The sequence below is a fragment of the Panthera pardus genome, unplaced genomic scaffold (genome assembly GCF_024362965.1).
Source record: "Panthera pardus isolate Hobbes unplaced genomic scaffold, ASM2436296v1 HiC_scaffold_16, whole genome shotgun sequence".
Taxonomy (NCBI): domain Eukaryota; kingdom Metazoa; phylum Chordata; class Mammalia; order Carnivora; family Felidae; genus Panthera; species Panthera pardus.
This window is the reverse complement of record NW_026526721.1, coordinates 130707778-130729681: the sequence shown is the minus strand read 5'-3', so window position 1 is coordinate 130729681 and position 21904 is coordinate 130707778. Positions and strand designations below refer to the sequence as shown.

General features: G+C 37.0%; 1 protein-coding gene across 2 annotated transcripts in view; it reads left to right on the top strand.

Annotated features, from left to right (window-relative positions):
* ATP2C1 (ATPase secretory pathway Ca2+ transporting 1) overlaps positions 1 to 21904 on the top strand; it is a 170703-nt gene that overhangs the window by 59494 nt on the left and 89305 nt on the right. For both annotated transcript variants that reach the window (XM_019436247.2, XM_019436239.2), the window contains exons 2-3: positions 18696 to 18806; positions 21186 to 21302. In XM_019436247.2, coding sequence (XP_019291792.1) covers positions 18696 to 18806; positions 21186 to 21302 — 228 coding nt within the window. The remainder of the gene's footprint in view (positions 1 to 18695; positions 18807 to 21185; positions 21303 to 21904) is intronic.

Genomic DNA, 21904 nt, shown 5'->3' with positions numbered 1-21904 from the left:
GTAGGAGCTATGATTTCCTTGGGGGTTGGGCTCAGAATGTGATAGTTGTAGTTAATCGAGGCTTAGATTTGTATATTTTTCCCTTTGCTTTTCAAAACCATTGTGTATTACTTTGTAATACCAGTTTCTTTTGACTTAGAGTTGAAACAGCTGGTACCAATGCAGGCCGTGCAATGGATTAGGTTGCCTGATTAGTAAAGTGGGAAAGTATCTTGGTCTATGATGTCTAAGCTTTCTGTGTAACTTGACCCCTCAGCTCTCTTTGCCTTTTTATTGTCCATATACCAAACTAGTGCTTTCTTGCCTATCCTTATTCATGTTGAGGACTGGTTTTTGTAAACATGGTTTTTGTTAGTATGTATTGATGAGGAATCCATTTCCCTGATTGTGTCCTTAGAAGCAGCTAAGGTCATCGGTAGAAGAAACAAGGTATTCTACAGAAAATAAACCTTAACGAATGAGTGAAGGGCATTTTTTAAGACAGCAGGTTAGAAATGTGAGCCCCTTTGGATTGGGTTGTTCATTTTATGTAAAGCTGTGGTCTCACTTGGATTACAGATTGGTTACAATTGTATTCAACAGACAACAGTTGGGAATAAATGCCAGAGTCTATTTCTGAATCTTGCTTAAAGAGTATTGTGTGCTGAACATGAAAATGAAGCTCTTTGGCTTTTATTTTACTTGGACGTTAAAAAAAAAATTCTAAACAAGAGAACGTGTATGATTGATTTTTTATTGCATTGTTGGAGAATAGAGTACAAACTTAACATTTTAAGGCACTTCAAAGACTTTACTCTTGAAGAAGTGTGTAGATTGAAGTTCTTTTCAAGTTGTAGATAATGTGGTAAATACAGGTAAACTTGGAAAGGGTCAGTGATCCCATTCTTCACTCCTGTGTTGTCATAATCGGATAAGAAATGAAGTATATTTGCCAAAGAAAGTAGGGAAGAACTAAGATTTCTGCCCAGTAGAGTGGAGAAGTTGCTAGAAGGTGGCATAGGGCTGCCAGTATTGATGCCAGAGTTAAACATTGACTAAATGGCTCAGAAAAAAGTCCGGTTGCCCCTATGTAAAACATTATTCAATGTATGGTGAACTAATTAATACGTAAAAAAGCTGTTGGAATTGTAGCTGTCATATTTTTACTATTTTTACCTTTTTTTTTTTTTTTTTTTTTTAAGGAAGTCCTTAGTATTCTGATAAGCATGAATTAGCAGACAAGTATGGGAAGCTGTCTACTTTGGAAGAGGGAGACAGTTATAATATGTGGGGTAAAAAAAGCTGAGACTGAGAGGATAGATGTAAAATACTAAAGTGGAAGGAACAGAGATAGAGGAGGAAATACTGGGACGTGGATATAAACCACTGTTTCAGATTGGGCTTTCATTTTGGGGAACAACCTTTACCTTTGCATTTTTGCTCAGATTTAGGAATGCATGAAGAATGAACCCTCACCTTTAGGCTTTTAGATACCTGAAGATGTCAGAGTAGCCATAGTATATGAATTCTGCGTTAACGTTTGATCCACAGGGAGTCATAATTAGCCCTACCATCAGTCTCTGTGGCATTCATAGCGGTGACCCTGATTTTGAAATATTTGTTAATAATGTGTACCAGAGTAATAAACTAGATTCAGTTGGTTAATTTTTAAATGTTACAACCTAGTTCTTTAAATTGGAAGGGGCGATACCAAAATAAAAAAATTTTTTAAGTGTTACAGTTCAATGGCAGTAATTGCATTCACAGTGTTTGCAAGCATCACCACTATTTCCAAAACTTTTTCATCACTCCAAATAGAAACTTTGTAATCATTGAGCAATAACTTCCCATTTCCTCCTGTATTACAACCCCTGGTTGCTACTCATCTACTTCCTGCCTCTAATGAATTTTCCTTTTCTAAAGATTTCATGTAAGTGGAATCATACAGTATTTGCCCCTTTGTTTCTGGCTTATTTCACTTACCAAAATGTTTTCAAGGTTCATCCATATTTTTCTGTGTGTATCAGAATTTTATTTCTTTTTATGGCTGAATAGTAATCCATTGTATTTATTCATTTATTTGTGGGTGGACACTTGGGTTTCCACCTTTTGGCTGTTGTGAATAAATAACACTGTAATGAACATCAGCATACAAATACATGTGATATGTTGTAGATACTTTCTTTTAGTCCCTTAGCCATCTTGACTGTATGTTTTTTGGCCTTGCAAGAAAGTTTCATCTTTAGGTAGTAAAATGTATCAGTCCTTTCTCTTATTACTCCTGTGTATTTTGAATCATTCTTGAAGACTCAATATTAACAGCATGTTCTAAGAGCTGCAGTGCCCAGTTCCATGAACTGTCTGATACTCAGTAATTAAGGATGAACTGACTAAATATTATGCAAGGTAAACCTCAAAAAATAACTGCCCAACGTAACAATACAGAATCTTTAAGGAGAAAATCACTGTGTCCAAAATTCAATGATGTGCCCCAGCTTCACACAATATACAAATATTAACTCAAAATGGATCAACCATCTAAATATAAGAGCTAAAACCATTTAACTCTTTATAAAAAACCTCAGGAATAAATCTTTCTGACCTTGGATTCTTGGCAGTGGATTTTTAAATATGACACCAAAAACAAAAGCAACAAAAAAAGAAAAACTGGATTTCATCAAACTTAAAACATGTTATCCATCAAAAACCATTATTAAGAGAATAAAATATAGTAACCTGATAGAAAAATGATCAAGATACGTAAGGGATAATTCTCCCCAAAACATATAAAATGGCCTCTAAACAGGAAATGATTTCAGACTTCTAATTAGAAAAATGCAAATTTAAATTTAAATACACTGAGATACCACTTTTTAGTTTTCAGATTGACAGAAATTAATATAATTATCCATCCTGTTAGCTAGGCTGTGAGGAAGCAGACACATACATTCCTGAAGAGAGGGTACGCCCCTCCCGAGACTTGGCAGTATCCAATGGAATCCTGCATATGCATTTGCCTTTGGGCCCATCAGTTTCAATTTTAGGGATTTTCCCTGAAGGTGCAATGTCAACAATGAATATCCATATGTAAAGTTATTCATGGATCATTGTTTGCAATTTCATGCATAGAGTGGTTGAATAAAATATGTTATATCCACATAACGGTACTATACAGCTCTGAAAGGAAAAAAGGAAGATCTCTGAACTGATGGATTGATCTCCAGGATATGTTTTAGAGAAAAAAATTATTTATAGATTGTTACTCTAAAGAAAAGAGGAGGAAATAAAATAGACTCACAGCTGCTCATTTGTGCAAAAGGAAACATAGGAAAAATACACTAGAGTAATGTGACTGGTAACATAAAGAGGGTGAGGTAGAGATTGAAGGAATCGAAGGGATAGGGTTTGACACTAATCTGATTCTATCTATTTTGAAAATCTTTGAGTATTAGAACTTAGTTCATGTGTCATATACTCAAAATTAACAAAGATGGGAGGAAAATCCCAAACAAACAAGTGAATCTAACTATTTCAGTTAAATGACAATCCCACTGAAGGGTATGCTTGTAAAGAACTAACCTAAGTAATTTTGGAGTACAGGATTTTGACTTATATATAAGGCTATTGACAAAAAGAACTGTAAACAGACCTAAGACTAGAGACAAAAAGAACTGTATACAAATACTGTACTCTAGTTAGTAAAATTTTGTTTACAAGGGTATGGTTAGAACTCCAAAACTATTCTACGTATTCTAGATTACAGCAAACAAGTATATATAATGGAGATAACAAAAATCAGGTTTTTCACTGTTAAAGAATTACAAATAAGGGGAAAGGGTGAAATGAACCTCTATGGAGTTAGATTAGAATTGGTAACTTCAGGGGGTGCCTGGGTGGCTTGGTTGGTTGAGCAACTGACTTTGGCTCAGGTCATGATCTTGAGTTTGTGAGTTTGAACCCCATATCTGGCTCTCTGCTGTCAGTGTGGAGCCTGCTTTGGGTCCTCTGTCTCCCTCTCTCTGCCCTCCCCAGCTTGTGTTCGTTCTCTCTCTCTCTCTCAAAAATAAACATTTTTTAAAAAATTATAAGAAAAAAGAATTGGTAGCTTCAGTATGCACTAAATGTTTTTAACATGTTTACAGGTAAATATTTAAATTGTTATGTTTGTGTTATATGCATATACATTCCTTAACTCAGTCTGTTGTGAAGGCCTTGAAGCCATGACCCTTCTGAATACTATTCATCAGTAAAAGGCAACAAGACTCCCTGGAGAAATGGCTAATTCCAATGCTGGGGCAGAGAAAATGCAAAGATAACGGAACATCTTGTGGTGCCAAAAAGTGAGGAAGTGCTTAAAATTGGCGAGAACATGTCACAAAGACATAAGAGGCAGCCTATTCAAGGCTCCACACTGGCCCAAACTGGGACAATTTGAGCAACAAAATAGTAATGGATTTTACAACCTGTAGAATAAAGTAGGAATCCATGATATAAAAAGAATATATATACAAACACACACATAAATGGGAAGAAGGGAAACTTACTTATTACAATAGGATTCCATTTAATAAATGTAGACAGTATGATGGAATTATAAAAATCACCATTTGGTAGCTACAATTGTAATAATTGTTTCAGGCAAGAGTTACCTACTGAGCAAGAAAGAGTATAAGGTACAGGATATTTTTCTAATCTCAAGATATCTACCTACAAGGAACCTGTAGGGGAAAACATACAAAGAGAAAAATAGTAACACAATAGTGGGAAAATCTTGGAAGTACCACTTTAGCCAAATGTTCGAAAATAACATCGCCGTTAATGGGACCAAACCACATTGTATTAAGTCGGCTCAGGCTGCTATGATGGAATACCATACAGACTGGGTGGTTTAAAAGACAGAAATTGAGGGTGGAAGTCTAATATCAGGTGCTGGCTGGTGAGGTCTCAGCATGCAGATTGTTGCCTTTTTGCTGTTTCCTCATGGCCTTTGTGTGTGCTTACTGGGGGTGTTTCTATCTTTTATAATGACACTAGTCCTGCTGGATTCGGGCTCCACCCTTATGTTCTTCTTAGGTAAAAAAAAAAAAAAATTATTTTTGAGAGAGAGACAGAGTGTGAGTGGGGAAGGAATAAAGAGAAAGGGAGACACAGAATCCGAAGCAGGCTCCAGGCTCTGAGACCCACGGACCACGAGATCATGACCTGAGCTGAAGTCAGATGCCCAACCGACTGAGCCACCCAGGCGCCCCTTATATTCTTGTTAATTACCTTCCTAAAGGCCCTGTTTCCAAATGCACTGACATTGTGGGGGTTACAGCTTCAACATGTGAATTTTGGGGAGACAGTTCAGTCAATAGCAAACATCATATGCCTCTTGATATGTTTTGAGAAGGATGTAGTGTTCTGTGGTGTTTCCCCTCCCCCCAAAATGTGTCACCTGACTCTAATTAGGAAAATCAGGCAATCTCAAATTGTAATTTCTAGGGTAGGGATATGCTACAAAATAACCTGCTTCTAATCTTCCAAAGTGTCAGGGTCATGAAAGACAAAAAACTAAGGAATTGTTCCAGATTTAAGAAGACTCTTAGAGACAATAGTTAAAAGCAACTGTGAGCCTGGATTGATTAAAACAAAACAAAGCAAAACAGTTTATTTAATTGAATCAAGATTGAAATAAGGCCCAAACACTGTAATAATTGGTTAACATTTCTCTTAAATATCTTAATCCCCTCTTTTCCTTGTAACTTATTGATAAAAGCAGGTTGTTTGTCCTGTACAATTTCCCACAGCCTGGAATTTGCTGAGTACCTTCTTTTGAAGTAATTTAATATGTTCCTCTATCTCCTGTATTTCCTGTTTAATTTATGGGTAGGTTAAGAGCACTACCTGTACATTGTCATTTTGGGAGATTTTTAAAAAAGACCTATTCCTGGGATCTCCACATCTTTGGGACACACCGTTCCTATGGACTCTGATTTAATTGGTCTGGAGTTCCAGCTGTAGGAATTTTTGAAAGTTCCCCAGGTGGTTTTAATGTGCAGTTCACATAAATGTGCAGTCTGGGTTGAGAACCATTGCTCTAGATCTGGTTACCACTGGTCATATTCAGCTTTAGCTTTTTTGCTGAGACCTGTATAGTACCCGTGTTCTTTCTTCTTCTTCTTTTTTTTTTTTTCTTTTTTGAAGTATAATTAACATACTGTTATATTTTAGGTGTATAATATAATAATTCAACAATTCTGTACATTGTACTCAGTGGTCATTAGGGTAAGTGTACTTTTAATCTCCTTTATCTATTTTACCCATTTCCCTACCCATCTCCCCCCTGGCAACCATCAGTTTAATATCTGTATTTAAGAGTTTGGGTTTTGTTTTGTTTTGTTTTTGTGTTGTTTTTTTGCTTGTCTCTATTTTTGTTTGTTCGTTTTGTTTCTTAAATTTCATATATGAGTGAAATCATATGGTATTTGTCTTTCTTTGTCTGGCTTATTTCACTTATTATATCCTCTAGGCCCATCCATGTTATTACAAATGGCAAGGTCTCATGTTTTTAAAAGTTTTTGTTTATTTGTTTATTTGTTTTTGAGGGAGAGCATGAGCTGGGAGGGACAGAGAGAGAGGGAGACACAGAATCCAAAGTGGACTCCAGGCTCCGAGCTGTCAGTACAGAGTTTGTTGCAGGGCTTGAACTCATGAATTGTGAGATTGTGACCTGAGTCAAAGTTGGACACTCAACCAACTGAGCCACCCAGGTGCCCCAAAGTTCATTTATTTATTGAGAGAGAGAGTGAGAGAGAGAGAGAGTGCGAATGAGCATGCACACGTGTACACATGACTGGGAGAGAGGCAGAGAGAGAGAGAGAGAGAGAGAGAGAGAGAGAGAGAGAGAGAATCCCAAGCAGGTTCCGTGCTGTCGTCATGAAGCCTGATGCGGGGTTCTATCTCACAGTGAGATTATGACCTGAGCCGAATTCAAGAAGTTGGATGCTTAGAGCACCTGGGTGGCTCAGTCAGTTCAGTGTCTGACTTTGGCTCAGGCCATGACCTCATGTTCATGGGTTTGAGCCCCACATCAGGGTCTGTGCTGACAGCTCAGAGTCTGGAGCCTGCTTTGGATTCTCTGTCTCCCTCTCTGCTCTTCCTCTGCTCGCGCTCTGTCTCTCAAAAAATAAAATGTTAAAAAAAATTTACAAAAAAAGAGTTGGATGCTTAACCCATTGAGCTACCCAGATGCCCCTCATTCTTTTCCATGGTTAATATTCTTTTGTATGTCTGTACTACATCTTCTTTATTTATTCATCTATGGATGGACATTTTGGGTTGCCTTCGTATCTTGGCTGTTCTAAATAATGCTGCAGTAAAGATAGGGGTGCTTATATCTTTTCAAATTATTAGTGTTTTTGTTTTCTTTGGGTAAATACCTAGTAGTGGAATTACTGGATCATAGGGTAATCCTACTTTTAATTTTTTGAGGAACCTCCATACTGTTCTCCACAGTGGCTGTACTGGTTTGCATTCTCCCTAGCAGTGAATGAGGGTTCCTTCTTCTCCATATCCTCACCAACACTTGTTATTTATCTTTTTGCTTTTAACCAAGAATGTAAAGTGATATTGTAGTTTTTATTTGCATTTCCCCAGTTGATTAGTGTATCTTTTCATGTGTCTGTTGGCCATTTGTGTGTCTTCTTTGAAAATGTATGTTCATGTCCTCTGCCCATTTTAATTGGATTACTTGGGTTTATTTTGGTGTCGAGTTGTAGAAGTTCTTTGTACATTTTGGATATTAACCCCTTTTTGGGTATATCATTTGCAGATATCTTCTTTCATTCAGTAGGTTGCTGTTTTGTTTTTTTGATGGTTTCCTTTGCTGTACACAAGCTTTTTATTTTGGTGTAGTTCCAGTGGTTAATTATTGCTTTTGTTTCCCTTGCCTGAGAAGACATATCTAGAAAAATGTTTCTGTGGCCAGTGTCAAAGAAATTATTGCCAGGTTTTCTTCTAGGAATTTTATGGTTTTAGGTCCAGAGGTCCTTAATCCGTTTTGAGTTTATGTTTGTGTATGGTGTAATAAAGTGGTCCAGTTTTTATTCTTTTGCCTACCACTGTCTAATTTTCCCAACACTGTTTGTTGAAGAAACTATCTTTTCCCCATTTTATCTTCTTGCTTCCTTTGTTGTAGATTAATTGACCATTTAAGCATGAGTTTATTTCTAGACTCCCTATTTTGTTCCATTGATCTCTGTATCTCTGTTTGTGCCAGTACCATACAGTTTTGATTACTGCAGCTTTGTAGTGTGTCTTGAAATCTGGATACTTCCAGTTTTGTTTTTCTTTTCAGGATTGCTTTGACAGGGGTCTTTTGTGGTTTCATACAAATTTTAGTTTTATTTGTTCTAGTCCTATGAAGAATGCTGTTGGTATTTTGATAGGGATTTCATTAAATCTGTAGATTGCTTTGGGTAGTATGGACATTTTAACAATATTGGTTCTTCCAATCTATGAGCATGGAATGTCTTAGTATTTGTATCATTGATTTCTTTCATCAGTGTCTTATAATTTTCAGAGTTATACGTATTTTACCTCCTTGGTTAAGTTTATTCCTAGGTATTTTATTCTTTGTGTGGATTTATAAATGGGATTATTTTTTTAATATTTGTTTCTGCTATATCATTATTTGTGTATAGAAGTAACAGATTTCTTTATATTAATTTTGTATCCTGCAACTGTACTGAATTCATTTTATCAGTTTTATTAGTGGTTTGGTGGAGTCTGTAGGGTTTTCTGTCTATAGTATGACATCTGATAGTGAAGGTTTTTCTTCTACCAATTTGGATGCCGTTTATTTCTTTATCTTGTCTGATGGCTGCAGCTCAAGCTTCCAGTATTATGTTGAATAAAAGTGATGAGAGTACTTGTACTTTAAAAAAAATTTTTTTTAATGTTTTTATTTATTTGTTTTGAGATAGAGAAGGAGAGGCAAAGAGAAGGAGAGAGAATTCCAAGCCGGCTCCACAGTGTCAGTGCAGAGCCTGATATGGGGTTCGATTTCACAAACCATGAGATCATGACCTGAGCCAAAATCAAGAGTTGGACACTTAGTGAGCCACCCGTGTGCCCTGAGAATACTTGTATTCCTAATCATTTCATTCCCAGCTGATTCTGAAAACTAAAGTTTGAAAATGATCATATTCCATCTTGCCTTTTAGATGATAAGACTGAGCTGGTGACTTTGTCAGATATAGTTGGTGTAAAAAGTAGGAACTTGCATATTAGGGGAGGCATTTGTGGAGGTTTCTGACTACTTATGTATGTGATCCTAGATATGTTAGTTCAATATGCACTTTTCACTTTGTATTTCAAGTTTTCTTAAACCTGCTCCTCTGGTAATGAAATATTTTATAAGAATGTGTTTTCAGTGCCTTTTCCTTCCCATGCCAGCATTTCTTTGTTGATAGGGCTGCTGCACACCAGCCGTCTGATCCTTGAAATGCTTCATCCAGGGACAGGTTGGCTTTTCCTGCTTGCATGGCTGCTACATTTGCCAATAAAATTCAACGTCTGGAGATTGGAAACTTTTTAAAAAATTTTTTAATTTATTTTTAGAGAGATAGAGAGCGTGAGCTTGAGCAGGGGAGGGGAGGAGAGGGGAGGAGAAAGAATTCCAAGCAGGTTCCACATTGGCAGCGAGGAACCTGAGGCGGAACTCAAAACTCACAAACCACGAGATTATGACTTGAGCCTAAGTCAGATGCCTAACCAACTGAACCACCCAGGTGCCCCTGGAGTTTGGAAACTTTAAACTCAACACTTTCAAAGGTGAAACACATGGACTTGACTAGTGCTTGTAGAAGATGAATTCATGGATGATTAAATTCTTTTTCTAATCAGTTCTGCCATATTTTTGTTCTTTGAATGAAAGGTCATTTAAAAGGCATAAAGGGGCCCCTGGGTGGCTCAGTTGATTAATCTCCTGACTCTTGGTTTTGACTTGGGTCGTGATCTCCTGGTTCGTGGGTTTGAGCCCTGCATCTGACTTCATACTGACAGCTTGAAGCCTGCTTGTGATTCTCTCTCTCCCTCTCTCTGCTCCTCCCCAACTCAGTCTCTCTCTCTGTCTTAAATAAATAAACTTAAAAAAAAAAAAAAGAAGACATGGGTATATCTCAGGATAACAGGACTATTCTTTTGTCCATTGAGACAAATCCCAGGATTTTTTTTTTTCTAATAGTACTTTTAGTGTTGGATATTAAGAACTTTGCAGAGGATACCAAGATGACAGAAACCGTGTTATACCCTTGTGAAGCAGGGGTGAGGCAAATGCATAATTATATGATTAGTATAATTATCTTAGGGGAACAGAACCAGCATTGAATATCCATCATATACTAGGTACTGTGCACACACTTCTATAAGTTTTTTTTTTCCCTTGTTGAAATCAAATTGGTATTATCCCAGTTTTCCACTGAGGAAAAACATGCAGAGAGTTACGTAATTTGTCCTGGGTCACACAGCTATTAGGACATAGAGTTGTGATTATAAATTAGGATCTAGTCAGGTCTGACCTTGACTAGAGCAGTGGTTCTCCAAGTGTGACTTGAACTAGCAGCATCAACATTCCTTGAGAACTTGTTAGGAATGAATTTTCTGGGACCCACCTCATACCTGCTAATTTGGGACCTCTGAGGTTAGGGCTCAGTAACCTGTGATTTAACAAGTCATCCGGGTGATTCTGATGCTAACTAGTAAGATTGAAAACCACAGTCCTGGAGTGTTTAAGTCTCCCCTTCCCCCCTTTTAAAGCTGTAAAGCTCAGGGGCGCCTGGGTGGCGCAGTCGGTTAAGCGTCCGACTTCAGCCAGGTCACGATCTCGCGGTCCGTGAGTTCGAGCCCCGCGTCAGGCTCTGGGCTGACAGCTGGGAGCCTGGAGCCTCTTTCCGATTCTGTGTCTCCTTCTCTCTCTGCCCCTCCCCCGTTCATGCTCTGTCTCTCTCTGTCCCAAAAATAAATAAAAAAAACGTTGAAAAAAAAAAAATTAAAAAAAAAAATAAAGCTGTAAAGCTCTTTGTTTAAATACTAACTTCTTTTTTTTTTCTGAAGCCAAAGCATATAATACATAAAAGGAAAGCTGTTGTGTCTGAAGTGGGAATGGGGTCTGGGACCTATCCTGTTTTTCCAGCTCAGAAGGCGATGTTTGGTTTGATGTCTGCTGCACTATACTATCACCCCATCCAGCTGAGCATGTTAAATGTGGATATAAGTGGACTTATATATACAGTGTTGAAGAAAAGTACCAGCAGCCTTGTTCTCAACCAAAAGATCAATTAAAGAAACTTGGAGTCATTTGGTCACCTTTTGAAAATTCACTATTTCTTCTTCTTCTTTTTTTTTAAAGTTTATTTTGAAAGAGAGAGAGAGGATGAGTGGGGATGGGCAGAGAGGGAGAGAAAATCTCAGCAGTCTCTGTGTCGTCTTAGCAGCGCAGAGGCCAGTGCAGGGGCTCAATCTCACAAACTTTGACTGAGGTCATGACCTGAGGTGAAATTGAGATTTGAACACTTAACCAACTGAGCCACCCAGATGCCCCTTTTACTAGTAGTAGTTGTTGTTCTCCTCCTCCTCCTCCTCCTCCGTCTCCGTTTCCTTATTTTTGAGAGACACACAGCATGAGCAGGGGAGGGGCAGAGAGAGAGGGAGACACAGAATCCGAAGCAGGCTCCAGGCTCTGAGCTGTCAGCATAGAGCCTGACATGGGATTCAAGCTGATGAATGTCGAGATCATGACCTGAGCTGAAGTCAGCAGCTTAACTGACTGAGCCACCCAGGCAGCCCCTGGGGAGCTTTTAAAAATAAATGTTTTTGCTCCACCCCAGACCTAATGATTCACACTCTTTAGGGATGGTGTCTAGACACTTGGATTAAAATGAAAAAACAAAAACAAAAAAAACAAACAAAAAACCCCTTTGTCTTAGTCTACTTTGGCTGTTATAACAGAATGTCGTAGACTTGGTGTCTTAGGTAACAGACATTTATTTCTCACAGTTCTAAAGGCTGGGGAGGAAGGAAGAGAGGGAGAAGGGGAGAGGAGACATGTACATGCAGTGCTGTCTGATGTCTCTTGTAAGGGCACTGATGCCATCATGAGGGGCTGCACCTTCATGACCTAATTACCTCACAAAGGCTCCATATCTAAATACTTTCAAATTGGGGGTTAGGACTTCAACATATGTATTTGGGGTGGGGGCAATTCGATCCATAGCAATCCCCATATAATTCTGATATGTATCAGATTTGGGAACTGATCTATAACATGCTTAAACTCAAAATATATGAGTGATTCACCTGGGACTCTTGTTAAAATGCAAATTTGGGTACGGTTGGTCTGTGATGGGTCCTGATGCATAAGGGTCTGTATTTAACTGAATTATTTGATACATCCTAAAAATGTAAGTTTCTGCAGTTTTTAAATGCACTCAATTAAAAACTGTATAGCTTGTTTTAATATCTGGCTAGATCTGGGTCATTTAATGGAAGTAGAAGTGCATAGTAAAACACTTACTTTATTCTAGCCAGATTGGGCGAGTCACATACAAATTAGATTTCTACTGTTCTTCCATTTACCAGTGTTCGTCTCTTTTTTAGACTGTTTCCTTGGCAGGTGTTAGCCATTCCCTGCTATCCATTTTTAATGGCTTAGTTCAGGGAAGTTTTCCCAGAATACTGAGGGCTGTAACAGTCTTCCCTTCATGAATTTTTTGACTTACTTACTTGCATTCTGATGGTTTGACTAATGTATGGCAACTCTTATAGGTGTGTTCTGGTATGACTTGACTGTCCAGCTGAATTATTCATCTCTGCAAGGTATAAACTGTGGACTGTGGTTGTATGTGTGGTCTATTTAGGAAATGCTTATTGGTTGCATGAGTTAAATAATCCAAGGTTTAGACCTAATAAATGCCATTATTTGAAACAAATGTAAAGCTATTATGAGGAGATTAAGATATAGCTAAGCCCAGGATATCTTCAGGGTCAGGTAAGAGGTAAACAGATAATACCTAATATTTGAAACCTGGGACCACAGACAATGAACTTTTGTAATAACACATGAAGGAAGTAACATGGCATCTTAAGATGATTTACCTTCAACTAAACTTATGTGATCTTGCTTGTATTTTATAGTTCTCAAAATCGAAGCATTATTAAATCACTCAAAGATTGTTTTAAGTTGAAAACAGTCCTCATTTAGCCAGCTAAAATGCCATGTGTGTATAATAGCATAATAACATATCTATATATCTGTATATCTATATATCTATATCTGCATATCCATATATCTATAATAGCTGCCAAACTTTACCATAGTACCTGCACCTTTTAACAGTTGCACCAGCAGGATATAAAGGTTCCAGTTTCTCTCTATGCTTTTCAACCCTTGTTATTCTTTCTCTCTCTCTCTCTTTTTTTAAGTTTATTTGTTTTAAGAGAGAGAGAGTGTGTGTGTGTGTGCGTGCGTGCGGTCGCACAAGCAGGGAAGGGGCAGAGGGAGAGGGAGAGGGAGAGAGGGGGAGAGAGAAAATCCCAAGCAGGCTCCCCACTGTCAATTTGGAGCCTAATGTGGGGCTTGAACTCACAGACTATGAGATCACGACCTGAGCTGAAGTCAAGAGTCGGATGCCTAACTAACTGAGTCATCCAGGTGCCCCTTGTTGTCTTTTTGATTTTAGGCATCCTAGTAGATGTGAAGTGGTATCTCATTATGGTTTTGATGTGTATTTTCCTCATGACTAATGATTGAAGATCTTCTCGTGTGCTTATTGATCATTTGTATATCTCCTTTGTGGAAATATATATTCAGATCTTTTACTCATTTTAAAGTTGAGTTATGTCTTCTTATTACTGAATTGTAATATATTTGCAAGTATTTTCTCTCATAGTATGGGTTGTCTTTTTCACTTTCTTGATGGTGTCCTTTGCAGCACAAAAGTTTTAAATTTTGATGATGTTCAGTCTTTTTTTGTTTCTTGTGCTTTTGGTGTCCTGTCTAGGAAACCTTGGTCAAGATTTAAGCCCGTGTTTTATTCTAAGAGTTTAATAGTTCAAACCCTCACATTTAGGTCTTTGATCCATTTTGAGTTAATCTCCATATATTGTGTGAGGGAGGGGTCCAGCTTTATACAGTACTTTTTTGTGTGCATATCCAGTTGTCACAGCACCATTTGTTACAAAGAATATTCTAATATTCTTTACCATGTGAATAGCATTACTATTTAGTATGTAAACAAGCTAGGAATCTAGTGTAATTTTTCAATGTATGTATCTAGTTCATCATCATGTACTGTTAATTTTACCTCTACATCTGTTCTTGCACCCCACCACCCATGTCCAAGCTACGTTTATCTCTTATTTAGATGTATGTAATAGTGTCCAAACTGGTGTATTTTCACCACTTATATTCTGTGTGTGTGTGTGTGTGTGTGTGTGTGTGTGTGTGTGTGTCTTTTCCTCCCAGCTGTGTATTTTATTTATTTATTTATTATTTATTTATTTTATTTATTTATCTATTTTTAAGACTACAGTGCAAAGTCTTCCTTTTCCTCTTAGGATTAAGACAGAAATTCCATAATATGACCCATGAGGCACTGTAGGATCCCCACCTACTTCTATAGCCTATTTTTGCTTTATATGTCCTGATTTTTTTAATCCAGATAGTTCTTAGAATATTTCCATATGTTCCTTCCACTGCAGCTGCCAACATGTGTGCATCCTTCCCATGTTACTCTGCCTTCTCATCTGTAACTGTGGATGAACTGGTCTATTCCTTTATCTAAGACCAGTCCTCCTACAAATATGTCAGATTCCATCCCCTCTCATTTAGTCAATGAGAGCTCATTTAGAGCATCACTTTATCAGTTGTCCCATGTCACTTCTGCATTACTAGTTTTTCTTCTGTCAGATAATTCTGATCAAAATACAAACATGCAAACATTTCTCCCATTTTAAAAAAAGCCCCAACTCTTGGAACCTATACTCCATTCTGGCTACGATAATCCCATTTCGCTGCTTCTTTTTACAGCAGAACTGGGAAGGATTATCTATACTTGGCTGTCTTCACCTTCTCTCCTGCTGTTTTCTCTGAACCCACTCCTGTCTGATTTTTGTGCATCACTACTCCACTGAAACCACTCTCTTTATTTATCTCTATGTTGCCAACTTCAGTGGTCAGTTGTCAGTCCTCACCTTCACTTTTCAGTGACATTCAGTCCAGCCATTAACACCCACTTTGAAATACTTGTTTCACTTGACTTCTCTTGTGGTTCCCTTTTTACCTCACTGCTTGGTTCTTCTTTGTCTCTTTTCTTGGTTATTCTCATCTCTGATCACTATGTTGAGATAATGCCCTAGGGTCAGCCCACAGACCTCTTCCCTTTCTTCTGTGCCAGTGTGGTTTATTCTCAGTTTTAATACCATTTATGTGCTCATGACTTACCCACATTGGTATCTTCAACCTGGACCTCTCCTGTATGTGCTCATACCCATCTACCTCCTGGACATTTCTAGCTAGAGATAATAGTTCCTTTGCTTTTTTTTTTTTTTTTTCAGGTCTCTGTGCCCAAAGGTCACCTTACTAGAGAGGTCCTCCCCTCCACCCCTGTATACAATGAAGCAACTCCTCCCTTATCCTTCTGGAGCATTTATTGTTTAATTCATTATTTGTAGTCTTTTGCTTCCAATTGGTATGTAGCTTCATGAGGCTGGAGTTCTTACATTTTTGGTCTGTTTTGTGTCCCCATTATTGGCAACAGTGTGTGGCACATACAGGACCATTGATTAGATGTTTAAAGACTGAATGAGTAAATGAATAAATGCTGGTCTTCTTTTAGTACTCGTTCTTTAGTACTTCATTTTGCCATGCTCACCCCCCTTTCCTGGGAACTTGCACATTCTTTTCCCTCTGCTCTTCCACTCCTTCCCTTAGGCAGCTTCTTGTCTTTCAGTTCTATAAGCGTCACTTCCTCGTGAAAACTTCCCTGTCCCGATTGCAATCTCTGTGTAAGCTCTCATGCCCCTGGATGACTTCTCCTTCATAATAGCAGTCATTTGCCGTTTTCCATTTATTTGTGGTATTCTTTGATAACATTTGTCTCCTTTGTCCTCTCTCCTCCCCTTCAGGATGTTTTTGCTCATTGTTAATACTAAGGGCCTACCACAGAGTCAGATTCTCAATAAATGCAGTGTTGAAAGAGTAAGTGAATAAACAAAGTATTCTTATAAGCCATAGAAGTAATGATCCATTTGAACTACTAAATATAACATTTGCTTAAAGGAAAATAGGATTAAAATTCAATAATATCCATAATTGTAGGTTGACATAGAATCCAGTAAGCATAAATATAGATGAGATTTCTGCTTTTGGCCAAGAATTTTGTGCTATAGCCTCCTGTTTCCTATATTCTTTCAGTGAAATCTGTCTTATCACATGGCTTTGCCAGAACACATCCAGTGCTCTTCATTCTACCTCCAGAAGTTGGTTGGCTGTAAACTTACCTTTTGGTTTTGGTGTTTCCCTCTTTCACATGGCAGCCAGCCCTTCATATATTTAAAGAGTTATTATCATGTCCCTTCAGTGTCTTACTCATTATTAAGTGAAACTCACTTTCTTCTGTTGAGATTTGTCAACTCTTTTGGGCCCACAGAATGCTCCTGAGGGATTTTATGTAGAGTATATTCCAACATAGACCCTGTCTTATGTAACAACTACCAAAGGATTACTTTAAAAAGATTTTATGAGAAGAGCTCTTGTACCACATGTTGGGTACTTGAGATGGCAATTTCTAAGATATCAGTGACAGAAAAGTGTATTTTAATAGAAAAATTATTGCAAATCTAACTTTTATTTGCCACGATTGGTAATTTAGTTCTGGATTAAGCTAATTGTACTATTGAATATATATGTAAGTACTAAATACTTTTTGGAGAAAAATAGCTATTTCAGCACTTATTACTATTGGGTCAAGTCCTTTATTAATGGATGTAATCTTGACACAACTTTAGGCAGTATTATCCGTATTTTATATATGAAGACACTGAGGTACAGGAATCTTAGAAATAAAAGATACTAGTCTCGTTGACATCACAGATAATGTAAATATACTTGATCCTTCTTAATTTTGCTTTAACATCTCACAAGATAAATAACCGCATCACACTGTTATAGTTCTCATTGCTTTAAGAAGATTCTGGTTATTTTTGTAGGTTTTTTTCCAGTGTTTAATTTAAGGATGGTTCAATTAAGTCTTTCCCTTGTCCCACTTTGTTTTATAGGTTTGGATATTCAGTGGTTCTGAAACGTTTGGAACTTTTAAGAAATTTCCAGTTTTTTTCTCTAAGGTTTAAGCTTTCTTAATTATGTAAAAATATGCTTTAAATAATTTCAAGGCTTTGTTTTGTATGAAAGTAAGGTAATCTGTCTCCCAATTTCCTCAGAATTTTTAGTCACTAATATCTTATCATGAAAAGTAGAAAAATACTTCTGCTTCTTGCTTTAAAGTACTTAAACATTCAGCAGTGCCTTTTAATAAGTGAAATTAGAAAACATGTATTTGATTGTTCCAGAACTCAGTTACACTGAGTGAATACTTTTTTCCACAGCTATTTACTAATTTTTGGAGTAAGTGTAAAGATTCTATAATGACAGCACACAGCACTCTGTTATTATTATCTTAAAATAATAGAAATTTAAAATTTTCTTTTTTGATCAGTGTCATTTGTTGTCTTAAAGAAGTGTTGTGTCAAAAAAATTTGGGGGGAATATTTTTATCCTAAAAATGTTGATTATCCAAGGTTGAAGACATTCCATCTGAAAGCTTAAAGACTTGTGTCTTGGCAGTAAGATGATCACTTCACTTTCAGTATTCTAATCAGTGGAAGTATAGCAACTGAAAAGTTTTCTTCACTAAAGTTTCACTTTTGTCTTACTTTCTCCTACTTATTCAAAACTTTTTGTCTATTAAGAATCTGTCAGCTTAGGACCCAAGACAAGTCTGGATTGGAGATTTATTTCTGGAAGTGTGTTAAATAAAAACTTTTCTCTAGATACTTGCTTATGAAGCTGCATGAAGTAGGTACCCTGGTTACCACCATCTCTGCTTGTTTACAGCCCCTTCACTAAACTGTGCATCCTCTGCTTGTCTGGTCTCTTTTCTTTGTTTTTCTGCTAGTTTGGGAATAGATTTTTAAATCTGACTTGCTGTCTTGGTGCTTATGTAGAGTAGATAGGTGTTTTTCTGGACAGTTAAGAAACGGGCACCCTAACAGGAGTAGTTAAAATGGAGAAAGCTTAGCTGTTCTCATTCTTTGCTGTTAAACATAATGAGTTTAGAGGATTATGACTACATGTAATTATTAGGATCTGCGAGACGGGACATCTGTTTTACTTTTTACTCATTACATTGGTGTAAAAATAGCATCTTTTTTATTTAATGTGAAAATGATTTTGTGTTCTAGCTGGCACTGGTGGCTTAATTTTTGAAATGTGCTCTCTGGAAAAATAGCACATGGTTAATATAAAATTATCTTCTTAGAACTATATACTTATTATTCTGAAAATGTTTTATAACTGGAAACTAAGTTTCTGTGAACGTTTAGATTTTCATTTATTCTAGACTGCATTTGAATTTTTTTTGTATATTCAAATATTTTGCCTTTGTTTTCTTTGCTAGGTTGCACGTTTTCAAAAAATTCCTAATGCTGAAAATGAGACAATGATTCCTGTATTGACATCAAAAAAAGCAAGTGAATTACCAGTCAGTGAAGTTGCAAGCATTCTCCAAGTAAGTACTTGGTGGGAGGAAGGGAGTAGATAGTAAAATCAGTTGCTTAGACTCTATGGATAACTCTATTGCTGCCCAATAGAATTTTCTGTGATGAAGTAAATTTTCTGTGATGAAGTAAAGCCCATAAAAAACATGGGCTTTTATGTTCTACACTGTTCGAACAGTAGTCAATAGTTAAACATGATTACTGAGTAGTGGAAGTGTGGATATTTAGATAAGGGACTGAATTTAATTTTATTTAATTTTCATTCATTAAAATTTAAATGGCTGCATGTAGCTAGTACCTGATTGGACAGTGCAACTTTAGGTCATTAGCATTGCCAGGAACTATTAGTGCTGTGTAAGGATTAGTTGGATTATAAAATAATCAATTGTTAGCATAAGTAGAGTTAGGAGTTTATCATTTTTTTTAATAGATATTTTCTGAAGTTAAGTAAAAGCCATGTATATGATAAGAACTGCAAGTAAACCTTAACTGCTTATTTAATTTAATCTTTTCCTAGTTTTAAAAAGCACAATCTAATGTAACAGGAATACAGTTTTTTAAAATTTTTCCTTCGTAATTCATGTATTTAAATGATGGCATTAAAAACATGGGATATCCATTTTTTTCCAGGGTGGTTGTATTTATACTGTTTTAAAACCATATATTTTAAATATTTTTAAGTGTTGCAAGACTCCATTATTAAACTCTATTATAAAGCTTTTGGCCAGAGAAACTGATTATTTTAGGGATGAAAGTAATTTTGTTCCTTAATGATAGCTATAATAAATCATGAGAGACAGTGACTCTTCTAAGGTTCACAGACCCAGTTCCAACATGGTGGCTGGGGGGTTGAGGGCAGGTTCTCCCACACATAACACGAAACAATTTTTGGACACTGAAGAATTCAGCTCTGTTCTGACAATATCTACTACCCAGAAATAACATCAGATTCCATAGGTTGAGTTCAGCCCTAGAACACTCTCATTCCTGACTTCAGAAGTCAGTCACAGACCCCAGGCTGTTATCTATGATCCTGACCTACCCACTTCAAATTAGAGGTTCTTCCTTAGGTTCATTTAATTTGCTAGAGTGGTTCACAGAGCTCAGGGAAACACTTAGGTTTACCAGTTTATTAAAGGGATATGATAAAGGATAGAAATCAAGAGCAAGATGAAGACATATGTAGGTCTGGTATGGAGAAAGAGCCTGGAACTTCCATGCCCTCTACAGGTGTGTCACTCACCCCAGTCTCCATGTGTTCATCAGTCTGGAAGCTCCCCAAACCCAGCCCTTTGGGGCTTTTATGGAGGCTTCATTTTTTAGTCATGATTGGCTAAGTCATTCACCCTTGGCTGATTCAACCTCCATCTTATCTCTCTTCCCCAGAGGTGAGGGAGGATGGTGGTGGGGGTTCTAGGACTGAAAGTTCTAACTTTCTAGTCACATGGTTTGTCTTCTTAGCTACCAGCTGCTGCTCTTAGGTGGGGTTCAAAAGTGACCTTCATTAACCTAACAGAAGACACCTTTATTGCCATCATTGCAGGAAATTCCTAGGGTTTTAGGAGCTGAGAGTCAGCAACCCTGGAGGAAGACCAGATACAACTGAGAAATATGTTTTGGTCATCTGAATGACCAGATGCGTATATACTTCTTATAAATCACAGTAGCACAGTGACTGAAGAATGTAGGTGGTGTTCATAGAACATAATTATTTTCAGTAATTTAGGAACCACAAATTATCTGTTTGAAATAATTATACAGTCCAGGAGCAAAAAGTAATACCAGCCTGCGGGTTTTGTTAGGCTCAGAGAACAAGAAAGGCAATTATGGTCCTTTGAATGTTTTTTTGAAGAAACTAATTTTAGAAAATAGAATAAAGCAAAGGAAGTTCATTAAAATGTATATATATTTCACTTTCTCTAAGTTTTGCGGCTGGTTTTTGTTATTCCCCTTTTCCCAGAGAGAATCGTAAGTTTGTTTACTAAACTTTGCCTTGTTGCTTATAGAATTTTTTAAAGTGCTAATATAATATTGTATGTTACTTGACTTCAATAAAATTTTTTTTTCATCAAGGTGTAATTTGCATGAAATACAATGTATCCATATTAAATGAACAGTTTGCATTTTGGCAAACGTAATCACCACCAGAATTAAGATATGGAACACTGTCATCACTCCTAGAAGTTCCTTCAGGTCCCTCAGCAGTTAATCTTTCTAAGTAGATTTTGTTTTTGGCCCCAAGCAATCACCGATAATGCTTTCTGTTACAACAGATTAGTTTTGACTGTTGTAGAAGTTCTTATAAATGTGAACGTACAATATGTACATTTGTGTTTCTTTTTTGTCCTCTGCTAACATTTTCAGTAACTTGTATGTGTAAAATCTAATAGGCTGATCTTCAGAATGGTCTAAACAAATGTGAAGTAAGTCATAGGCGAGCCTTCCATGGCTGGAATGAGTTTGATATAAGTGAAGATGAGCCACTATGGAAGAAGTATATTTCTCAGGTGAGGTTTTTTTTAATTTGTGCCTCTGCTGTGTAATTTACACGTATTTTTGTCAGTGTAGTTGTTCACTTTTGCGATTTTTTTTTTTTTTTTTTTTGGAAAAAGGAAATAATTTTTACAAAGGTCTTTTACCTACATTTTTTTGTTAGGGTTTGTTGTTAAGTTGGAATTTCTATAATTTTTAATGTGCAAACCTTTAAGAACCGAGGGACATATAACATGGAAGTGATACTATGAAGAGTAGTTGCCTTTACAGATGTCTACTTTATGCTTGTTTTATTATAAGGAATGCTAATATTTTTAAAAGTAATATGGCCATTTGGGAGTGCTTAAAAAAAGCTGAAGTCTGGGCCCTATGCCCAGAGATTCTGATTTAATTTGCCTGGTGTGAACCTGGGCATTTGGTAGAAGTTCTTCACATGATTCTGATGTGCAGCAGGGTTGGAACCACTGTGCCAGGGAATGGAGCCATATAGGTAGTGGGAGGTGATGGCATGTAATCTCAGAGCTGTGGTATCTAGGGGCTTGGGCTCTCCAGTGGGATGAATTCTTTGTAGCCTAGTTACTCTGCAACTTTGATTAGTGATTGGCACCACTTTATC